Source organism: Oncorhynchus masou, chromosome 5 (assembly GCF_036934945.1).
Source record: "Oncorhynchus masou masou isolate Uvic2021 chromosome 5, UVic_Omas_1.1, whole genome shotgun sequence".
NCBI classification, from domain to species: domain Eukaryota; kingdom Metazoa; phylum Chordata; class Actinopteri; order Salmoniformes; family Salmonidae; genus Oncorhynchus; species Oncorhynchus masou.
In genome coordinates, this window is record NC_088216.1 from 91,756,456 (window position 1) to 91,768,489 (window position 12,034).

General features: G+C 43.8%; 1 protein-coding gene across 1 annotated transcript; it reads left to right on the forward strand.

Moving 5' to 3' along the window:
- The first annotated feature begins 2,063 nt into the window (after window positions 1–2,063).
- On the forward strand, window positions 2,064–9,956 carry acot8 (acyl-CoA thioesterase 8). The gene is made up of 6 exons (XM_064967072.1): window positions 2,064–2,241; window positions 2,716–2,852; window positions 6,700–6,925; window positions 7,212–7,369; window positions 7,731–7,922; window positions 8,174–9,956. Exons 1-6 carry the CDS (start codon window positions 2,111–2,113, stop codon window positions 8,305–8,307), a joined length of 978 nt encoding a protein of 325 aa, XP_064823144.1. The 5' UTR covers window positions 2,064–2,110; the 3' UTR covers window positions 8,308–9,956.
- The last annotated feature ends 2,078 nt before the right edge of the window (window positions 9,957–12,034 follow it).

Consider the following 12,034-nt stretch of genomic DNA (forward strand, 5'->3'; position numbering starts at 1 on the left):
CCGACTGAGCCACACAGGACACAGTCTAATGTCTATAGTGTTAAACCCTGCGTTGTTCCAGTCTAATGTCTATAGTGTTAAACCCTGTCTTGTTACAGTCTAATGTCTATAGTGTTAAACCCTGTCTTGTTATAGTCTACTGTCTATAGTGTTAAACCCTGCGTTGTTCCAGTCTAATGTCTATAGTGTTAAATGTAACCCCTGTCTTGTTATAGTCTACTGTCTATAGTGTTAAACTACAGAGCATGTTGTCCTACTATATTCGTTCACTAAACTACAGAGCATGTTGTCCAGCCCTACTATAGTAGTTCACTAAACTACAGAGCATGTTGTCCAGCCCTACTATCGTGGTTCACTAAACTACAGAGCATGTTGTCCTACTATAGTAGTTCACTAAACTACAGAGCATGTTGTCCAGCCCTACTATAGTAGTTCACTAAACTACAGAGCATGTTGTCGTACTATAGTAGTTCACTAAACTACAGAGCATGTTGTCCAGCCCTACTATAGTAGTCCACTAAACTACAGAGCATGTTGTCCAGCCCTGCTTTAGTAGTTCACTAAACTACAGTAGTTCACTAAACTACACAGAGCATGTTGTCCAGCCCTGCTGTAGTAGTTCACTAAACTACAGTAGTTCACTAAACTACACAGAGCATGTTGTCCAGCCCTACTGTAGTAGTCCACTAAACTACAGAGCATGTTGTCCAGCCCTACTATAGTAGTTCACTAAACTACAGTAGTTCACTAAACTACACAGAGCATGTTGTCCAGCCCTGCTGTAGTAGTTCACTAAACTACAGTCATTCACTAAACTACAGAGCATGTTGTCCTACTATAGTAGTTCACTAAACTACAGAGCATGTTGTCCTACTACAGTAGTTCACTAAACTACAGAGCATGTTGTCCTACTATAGTAGTTCACTAAACTACAGAGCATGTTGTCCTACTATAGTAGTTCACTAAGCTACAGAGCATGTTGTCCGACCCTGCTATAGTAGTTCACTAAACTACAGTAGTTCACTAAACTACAGAGCATGTTGTCCAGCCCTACTATAGTAGTTCACTAAACTACAGAGCATGTTGTCCAGCCCTACTATAGTAGTTCACTAAACTACAGAGCATGTTGTCCTACTATAGTAGTTCACTAAACTACAGAGCATGTTGTCCTACTATAGTAGTTCACTAAACTACAGAGCATGTTGTCCAGCCCTACTATAGTAGTTCACTAAACTACAGAGCATGTTGTCCTACTATAGTAGTTCACTAAACTACACAGTATGTTGTCCATTGAAGTTGTTGTCTCTCGCTCTTTTGATATAGTATCAAATTAAAAAGGAATAATAACAAGGTTTGAAAGGGTTTGATCCACTTTAAGACACACACATACACATAGAGAATTGAAAATAAGAATTTGTTCTTAACTGACTTGCCTAGTTAAATAAAGGTAAAATAAAAAGTCTGGTGATTTGGAGGTAATGCAGGAGCAGGCAGACTGGTGGTGGATATTGTGAGACGAAGGACACTGCTGACTTTAAAAACGAAAAACTCAAAATCTAAAACTGACCTTTAACCCTAACCCTATACTTAACCAATTCTGGAATTATATATCGGTTTGCAGGTCAGGAGTGTCCGTATAGTGTTTCCCGTGGAGATTGGAATATATATGAGCATCAGCACAGAGGCGTTCCCTAATCTAAATATGCAAATACATGCTAGAACGCGCCAATAGAATGTCGCTAGGTGGTGTTTGGCTCTGCCCACTTTGATGGATTTGCATCCATTGGAAAACGACAGGCGGTGGTCTCTATCTTGGGTTAGTTATAGAAATATTTGAAAAGCACAGAAAGTGGCATTTAGTAAAAAAAAAAGTAAAACAAGACTTAGGATATGAGCAATATTTACATCCATCCACACAATAACTGAACCGTAACGTTAACACTCGGAAGGAGATTACAATCACATAGGATGGATCCTCTTTATTAACACAACGGCCCCACTCCATTACATACTTCACATCCAGTAGGTGGCGGTGACGCGCAGTTACTCCGTTTGCCAGCTGCTTAGAGAGTAGAGTAAGAATTCAACAAGTAGAAAACAGCAGAGAAACATGGCAGAGAAAGTGAGTGGTGAAATGTCGGAAGACAGTTCGGACTCCGCTGCTGCGGTGTCGCAAGACCTTCGAAGTGTTCTGGTTACCAGCGTTTTGAACCTAGAGAAGCTGGAGATAGATCTGTACAGGTAGCATACATTTAGCATACTGTTAGCTGGAGAGAGATCTGTACAGGCAGCATACTGTTAGCATACTATTAGCATACTGTTAGCTGGAGATGGATCTGTACAGGCAGCATACTGTTAGCATACTATTAGCATACTGTTAGCTGGTGATGGATCTGTACTGGTAGCATACTGTTAGCATACTGGTAGCATACTGTTAGCATACTGTTAGCATACTGTTAGCATACTGGTAGCATACTGGTAGCATACTGGTAGCATACTGGTAGCATACTGTTAGCCTGCCCAACACTCACCTTTGGCCTGCTATTAACAGATCAGTACAGCTAGCTAACTGCTGCTCGACATTCACCTCTTGTTGTTTAGTTGTACTATGGCAATGTCACGTTTTAATTGTGATGCAATCATCTGGGAAATTACGGTTGTCTCTCTCTGTCTCTCTCTCTCTCTCTGCGCGTGTGTGCGTGCGCCGCGTTACAGAGGGACTCACCACTGGGTGCCCCGTACCCGTCGTCTGTTTGGGGGTCAGATTATTGGCCAGGCCCTGGTGGCTGCAGCAGATTCCGTTGGGGAAAACGTCTTGGCTCACTCTCTCCACTGCTACTTTGTACGGGCAGGTGAGGAACTGACATTGTCAACATTAGCACAACACTACCATAGCATTACCATAATATTACAACAATACCACCATAGCATTACCATAATATTACAACAATACCACCATAGCATTACCATAATATTACAACAATACCACCATAGCATTACCATAATATTACAACACTACCACAACACTACCATAGCATTACCATAATATTACAACAATACCACCATAGCATTACCATAATATTACAACAATACCACCATAGCATTACCATAATATTACAACAATACCACCATAGCATTACCATAATATTACAACACTACCACAACACTACCATAGCATTACCATAATATTACAACAATACCACCATAGCATTACCATAATATTACAACAGTACCGCAACACTACCATAGCATTACCATAATATTACAACAATACCGCAACACTACCATAGCATTACCATAATATTACAACAATGCCACCATAGCATTACCATCATATTACAACAATACCAAAACTACCATAATATTACAACAATACCACACCACTACCATAGCATTACCATAATATTACAACAATACCACAACACTACCATAGCATTACGACAATACCACAACTCTACCATAGCATTACCATTAATATTACAACAATACCGCAACTCTACCATAGCATTACCATAATATTACAACAATACCACAACAATACCACGACACTACCATAGCATTACCATAATATTACAACACTACCACAACACTACCATAGCATTACCATAATATTACAACAATACCACAACACTACCATAGCATTACCATAATATTACAACAATACCACCATAGCATTACCATAATATTACAACAATACCGCAACACTACCATAGCATTACCATAATATTACAACAACGCCACCATAGCATTACCATCATATTACAACAATACCAAAACTACCATAATATTACAACAATACCACACCACTACCATAGCATTACCATAATATTACAACAATACCACAACACTACCATAGCATTACGACAATACCACAACTCTACCATAGCATTACCATTAATATTACAACAATACCCCAACTCTACCATAGCATTACCATAATATTACAACAATACCACAACAATACCACAACTCCACCATAGCATTACCACAACACCCCACAGGTTATACATATAACACATGCTTCTGCATTGCTTTCTGTTTGGGGTTTTAGACTGGGTTCTGTATAGCACTTTGTGACATCTGCCGATGTAAACATTACCACAACATGCCACAGATTATACAGTCAACATTACCACAGATTATACACTCAACATTACCACAGATTATACACTCAACATTACCACAGATTATACACTCAACATTACCACAACATGCCACAGATTATACAGTCACCCTTTCCACAACATCCCACAGATTATACAGTCAAGGTCCAGATTGAATTTGCCTGATTGAATTTGCCCTGCTCCAACTACTCTATACTGACTACTCTATACTGACTACTAACCCTTAATGACTCAATACCCCATAAATACACACTACCCCATACTGACACAATACCCCATACTGACTCACTACCCCATACTGACTCACTACCCCATACTGACTCACTACCCCATACTGACTCACTACCCCATACTGACTCACTACCCCATACTGACTCACTACCCCATACTGACACAATACCCCATACTGACACAATACCCCATACTGACACAATACCCCATACTGACACACTACCCCATACTGACACACTACCCCATACTGACTCACTACCCCATACTGACTCACTACCCCCATACTGACTCACTACCCCCATACTGACTCACTACCCCCATACTGACTCACTACCCCATACTGACTCACTACCCCATACTGACTCACTACCCCATACTGACTCACTACCCCATACTGACTCACTACCCCCATACTGACTCACTACCCCCATACTGACTCACTACCCCCATACTGACTCACTACCCCCATACTGACTCACTACCCCCATACTGACTCACTACCCCCATACTGACTCACTACCCCATACTGACTCACTACCCCATACTGACACACTACCCCATACTGACACACTACCCCATACTGACTCACTACCCCATACTGACTCACTACCCCATACTGACTCACTACCCCATACTGACTCACTACCCCATACTGACTCACTACCCCATACTGACACACTACCCCATACTGACTCACTACCCCATACTGACTCACTACCCCATACTGACTCACTACCCCATACTGACTCACTACCCCCATACTGACTCAATACCCCCATACTGACTCAATACCCCCATACTGACTCAATACCCCCATACTGACTCAATACCCCCATACTGACGACTCAATACCCCCATACTGACTCAATACCCCCATACTGACTCAATACCCCCATACTGACTCAATACCCCCATACTGACGACTCAATACCCCCATACTGACGACTCAATACCCCCATACTGACGACTCAATACCCCCATACTGACGACTCAATACCCCCATACTGACGACTCAATACCCCATAATGACTCAATAGGGTAGCCTAGTGGTTAGAGCATTGGACTAGTAACCGGAAGGTTGCATGTTCAAACCCCCGAGCTGACAAGGTGCAAATCTGTCGTTCTGCCCCTGAACAGGCAGTTAACCCACTGTTCCTAGGCCGTCATTGAAAATAAGAATTTGTTCTTAACTGACTTACCTGGTTAAATAAAGGTAAAATAAAAAAATACCCCATAATGACTCGACTCAATACCCCATAATGACTCCTCAATACCCCATAATGACACCTCAATACCCCATAATGACACCTCAATACCCCATAATGACACCTCAATACCCCATAATGACACCACAATACCCCATAATGACACCACAATACCCCATAATGACACCACAATACCCCATAATGACACCACAATACCCCACAATGACACCACAATACCCCACAATGACACCACAATACCCCACAATGACACCACAATACCCCACAATGACGACTCAATACCCCACAATGACGACTCAATACCCCACAATGACGACTCAATACCCCACAATGACGACTCAATACCCCACAATGGGGTTGTCACGGGAATTTCATAATTCCTATATGTGTTAATTAACCAATTCAATTTGAAATCACTCTCTCTGTTTCTAAAGACTTATTAAAATGAGCGCTGCCATAGAACCACGTACAACAGTTTATATACTGTATAAAATGACTTCATTGGTTCTAGAATGAATCTCCTCCTCTCGGCCAAGACAAAGCAGGTTCAAAAGTTTATTCCAACCCTCTAGCGCACACTCATGACACACACACTATATCAAGATTAACTTCTGAAGTCTCACCATTATCTATCACTATTTAGCAGACAGTTCCAGATACGGAAAACCTGGAGAGGCTCTCGCTGTCTTATCTAAACGCCCCAGAGTTATGGTTGAGTCAGTTCAACATAGGTTAATGATCCTTTTTGCTTACTTACAACCCATTCCTCCCCAACCTAGTTGGTGATTATTATGTTTAATTACTCCTTGTGCAGGCTACATAATCTCTTCCTTATGAACTAACTGTATTAATCAGATATAATAAAACAGGGTAGAGTTTAATTCGTTATAGTTCTATTTAAATGTAGATATTGTTTCGTCATAATTCATAAAATTCCTAACGGGTGTAAATACACTGTATCTAGTGCAAAGGTAATGGGGCGAACTCAGTGGAGTTCAATGTCATGCGTCTGCTTTTCGGCATGGCGTTTCTTCGGCTCGGCAGGCCTGGAGGAGGTGTACAGCCTAACCTATAACCTCTGACCAAAACCTTCCTAACATATAGCCCTACCTGTGTGCCAGGAGACCCCAAGGTACCAGTGCTGTACCAGGTGGAGAGGACCAGGGACGGTCGTAGTTTCAGCGTGCGGTCAGTGAAGGCCATCCAATACGGTCAGCCCATCCTCATCTGCCAGGCCTCCTTCCACAGTAACCAGCCCTCTCCTCTGCAGCACCAGTTCACCATGCCCTCTGTCCCCCCTCCTGAAGACCTGCTGACGGGGGAGGAACTCATACAGCTCTACCTCAGGTAACAGTGTTATAACCAGGGGTTGGAAACAAAATGATTTTCCTTTCGTTCTGACCAGAACCACTATTCTTTTTATTTTGCTGGTCAGAACTGTGGAACGAAAATAAAGTTCTGAACTGTTCAAACAATCAAAGCTGTTTTCTATCGTTCCTTTATGTTCCTTTTTAAACCTCTGAAATATATATTTCTAATGGTCCTGGTTCTATGTAACTCAGTTGGTAGGACATGGCAATGCTAAGGGTTCACTCTGAACTGATCCTATCGACATTCTGTGTGTGTGTTCCAGTAAGCCAGACTTGGCTGAGAAAGCCAAACAGGGCCTGAACAAGCTGCTAGCTGACGAGGTTCCCATAGAGATTAAACCTGTCAATCCTCCAGACTTCTACCGCTGCGTTGCCATGGAACCCAAGAAGCTGTACTGGGTGCGCGCTAGAGGCCACATCGGTGAGATAAAGAGCCTGTGTATGACTCTGACCCAGGGCTGCCCTTCCCTCTTCCTGGAGATCTACAGTCCTGTGGGTTTCAGTCCAACCCTAACCTACCATACCTGGTTCAGGTATTGGTAAGCAGCTAATTATTCACTCCAAATTAGGGTTGGCGTGAATCTACAGGAGGGTAGCTCAGCAGGAAGAGAGTTGGGCAGTCCTGCTCTGACCGGCCCTGCTCTGACCGGCCCTGCTCTGACCGGCCCTGCTCTGACCCTCCCTGCTCTGACCCTCCCTGATCTGACCCGACCTGCTCTGACCCGACCTGCTCTAACCACTCTGCCAGAGGGAGATGCAGTAAGCTGTGTGTGTTGCCCCAGGTAAAGGTGATATGAAGCTCCACTGCTGTGTGGCAGCCTATGTGTCAGACTATTCGTTCCTGGACACTGCTCTCCTGCCCCATCCCGGGCAGCGCGCCACTTTCTTAGCCTCTCTGGATCACGCCATGTGGTTCCACAACACCTTCAGGGCAGACGAATGGATGCTCTACGAGACTGAGAGCTCTTGGACTGGTATGGACACACATATATACACACACACTATACACACACACACACTACACACACACACACACACACACACACACACACCCCCACTCACCCACACACACTTCCCACCCACTCACACACACACACACACATAGAGAGACAGGTATGGACACACAGAGACATGCACGCGGACACGCAAAGTTACGGGCAGCAGCATTCCAACTGGTTCTCTGTGTTAGTCTTCCCACATGCTAACGTACGTATGTGTCCACCAGGGGGCAGCAGAGGGCTGGTTCAGGGACGTCTATGGAGGAGAGACGGGGTGCTGGCTGCCAGCTGTGCCCAGGAGGGGGTACTCAGGGTCAAGGCCTTGACGACCAGCGCCGTGACAAACGAGAGCAAGCTATAACCATGACAACCTTTTAAATGGCTGATGAAGCCATGTAGAGTCAGGAGACTGGCTGCGTTTACACAGGCAGCCCAAATATGATCTCTTTTCCGCCAATTGGTTTTTTGACCAATCACATCAGATCTCTTCACATATATTTGGTCAAAAGACCAATTAGTGAAAAAAAGACTAAATAGGGACACCCTGCTGACAAACGGCTGGTGGCCACGGTGTATTAGTGATCACCTGCTGGGTGTTGATGAACGGTTCAACCTCATCCCCAGCCTTCATCCCCTGCCTACATCTCCAGCCTCCATCCCCAACCTTCAACTTCAGCCTCCATCCCCAGCCTTCAACTTCAGCCTCCATCCCCAGCCTCCATCCCCAGGCTTCAACTTCAGCCTCCATCCCCAGGCTTCAACTTCAGCCTCCATCCCCAGCCTTCATACCCTGCCTACATCCCCAGCCTCCATCCCCAGGCTTCAACTTCAGCCTCCATCCCCAGGCTTCAACTTCAGCCTCCATCCCCAGCCTTCAACTTCAGTCTCCATCCCCAGCCTTCATACCCTGCCTACATCCCCAGGCTTCAACTTCAGCCTCCATCCCCAGGCTTCAACTTCAGCCTCCATCCCCAGCCTCCATCCCCAGGCTTCAACTTCAGCCTACATCCCCAGTCTTCATCCCTAGCCTCCATCCCCAACCTTCAACTTCAGCCTCCATCCCCAGCGATCAACTTCAGCCTCCATCCCCAGCCTTCATACCCTGCCTACATCCCCAGCCTCCATCCCCAGGCTTCAACTTCAGCCTCCATCCCCAGCCTACATCTCCAGCCTCCATCCCCAGGCTTCAACTTCAGCCTACATCCCCAGCCTTCATCCCTAGCCTCCATCCCCAACCTTCAACTTCAGCCTCCATCCCCAGCGATCAACTTCAGCCTCCATCCCCAGCCTTCATACCCTGCCTACATCCCCAGCCTCCATCCCCAGGCTTCAACTTCAGCCTCCATCCCCAGCCTACATCTCCAGCCTCCATCCCCAGGCTTCAACTTCAGCCTACATCTCCAGCCTCCATCCCCAGGCTTCAATTTCAGCCTACATCCCCAGCCTTCAACTTCAGCCTCCATCCCCAGCCTTCAACTTCAGCCTCCATCCCCAGCCTTCAACTTCAGCCTCCATCCCCAGCCTCCATCCCCAGCCTCCAACTTCAGCCTACATCCCCAGCCTCCATCCCCTGCCTACATCCCCAGGCTTCAACTTCAGCCTCCATCCCCTTCTGCATCTACAATCTACTGAACCATGTGGTGATGATTATAATGACTTGATTCTGACTGAATAGATTTTCTGATCAAGATAAAGATTTCCATATATATTAACTATTTTATATTTAATTATTTTACCTTTTTAAATTATTTGATAATTGTTGTTTCTATTTGTTGTGTCCATTGTGGTTCCATAAGCTTCCCTTATTAATTGTTCATATTTCAATAATGTCTATCTTTTCAGAAATGTACAGTCAGGTCCAGTAATTATTGACATCCTTGATAAAGATGAGCAACAAAGACTGTATAAAATAAATCATTGAAATATATAGCTATATTGTATGCAAAAAATGTAAATTGTTATTTTATCCTAGAGATTTTGTTTAACAAGTAATAAAAAATCTCAAAAAGATAGGGGTTGAAATTATTGGCACCATTGTTTTCAATACTCTAGCACCCTCCCCTTGTGGGGATAATGACACTGAGCTTTCCTCTAGCATGTTTTATGAGACTGTAGAACATGTGTTCTCCAATCAGATTCTGTATGGAGGAAGAGACCATTCTGATTGGAGAACACATTGGGAGGGATCTTCCTCTGTGCTTATTGACTGCTCTCTTCAATCCAAACCGCAGGTTCAAGTCTGGAGACTGCGTGGATCATTGCAAAATGTTGATTTTGTGGTCAATTAACCATTTTTTTTTATAGATTTTGATTAGCACTTGGGGTGTAAAACCCACCACTGGTGTGCCTGGCCAAAGAGCAATTTTTATCACGAGACACTTTAAACAATGCCACTTAATATAATGTTTACATACCCTACATTACTCATCTCATATGTATGTGTATATACTGTACTCTATCATCTACTGCATCTTGCCATCTTATGTAATACATGTATCACTAGCCACTTTAAACAATGCCAATTAATATAATGTTTACATACCCTACATTACTCATCTCATATGTATATACTGTACTCTATACCACCTACTGCATCTTGCCATCTTTATGTAATACATGTATCACTAGCCACTTTAAACAATGCCAATTAATATGTTTACATACCCTACATTACTCATCTCATATGTATATACTGTACTCGCTACCATCTACTGCATCTTGCCTATGCCGTTCTGTACCATCACTCATTCAAATATCTTTATGTACATATTCTTTATCCCTTTACACTTGTGTGCATAAGGTAGTAGTTTTGTAATTGTTAGATTACTCGTAGGTTATTACTGCAGGTTATACTAGAAGCACAAGTATTTCGCTACACTCGCATTAACATCTGCTAACCATGTGTATGTGACAAATAACATGTGATTTGATTTGCAGTCAACATACCAAATGCACGCTCCTTCAAAACTTGAGACATCTTTAGCATTGTGTTGTGTGACGAAACTGCACATTTTAGAGTGGCCTTTTATTGACGTGATGTAGACTACACCATAATCTGATAATGTGAGCATCCCAAATGGCATCCTAAACTCACAGGGCTCTGGTCAACAGTGGTGTTCTATGTAGGGAATAGGGCCTGGGTCAACAGTAGTGTTCTATATAGGGAATAGGGCTCTGGTCAACAGTAGTGTTCTATGTAGGGAATAGGGCCCGGGTCAACAGTGGTGTTCTATGTAGGGAATAGGGCCTGGGTCAACAGTAGTGTTCTATATAGGGAATAGGGCTCTGGTCAACAGTAGTGTTCTATGTAGGGAATAGGGCCCGGGTCAACAGTAGTGTTCTATATAGGGAATAGGGATCTGGTCAACAGTAGTGCACTATGTAGGGAATAGGGCTCTGACCAACAGTAGTGCTCTATGTACGGAATAGGGCTCTGGTCAACAGTAGTGTTCTATATAGGGAACAGGGCTCTGGTCAACAGTAGTGCTCTATATAGGGAATAGGGCTCTGGTCAACAGTAGTGCACTATGTAGGGAATAGGGCTCTGGTCAACAGTGGTGTTCTATATAGGGAATAGGGCTCTGGTCAACAGTAGTGTACTATATAGGGCTCTGGTCAACAGTGGTGTTCTATATAGGGAATAGGGCTCTGGTCAACAGTAGTGTTCTATATAGGGAATATTACCCTGGTCAACAGTAGTGTTCTATATAGGGAATAGGGCTCTGGTCAACAGTAGTGTTCTATATAGGGAATAGGGCTCTGGTCAACAGTAGTGTTCTATATAGGGAACAGGGCTCTGGTCAACAGTAGTGTTCTATATAGGGAATAGGGCTCTGGTCAACAGTGGTGTTCTGTATAGGGAATAGGGCTCTGGTCAACAGTAGTGTTTTCTATAGGGAATAGGGCTCTGGTCAACAGTAGTGTTCTATATAGGGAATAGGGCTCTGGTCAACAGTGGTGTTCTGTATAGGGAATAGGGCTCTGGTCAACAGTAGTGTTCTCTATAGGGAATAGGGCTCTGGTCAACAGTAGTTCTCTAAATAGGGAATAGGGCTCTGGTCAACAGTAGTGCACTATGTAGGGAATAG

Bases quoted from the DNA above. Each gene is read 5' to 3' on its own strand.
- acot8 (XM_064967072.1), top strand. From the start codon at position 2,111: ATGGCAGAGAAAGTGAGTGGTGAAATGTCGGAAGACAGTTCGGACTCC. The intron at 2,853-6,699 runs GTGAGGAACTGA...CCTGTGTGCCAG, and splicing joins CTGCTACTTTGTACGGGCAG to GAGACCCCAAGGTACCAGTG. The intron at 7,370-7,730 runs GTGAGATAAAGA...GTGTTGCCCCAG, and splicing joins GCGCGCTAGAGGCCACATCG to GTAAAGGTGATATGAAGCTC.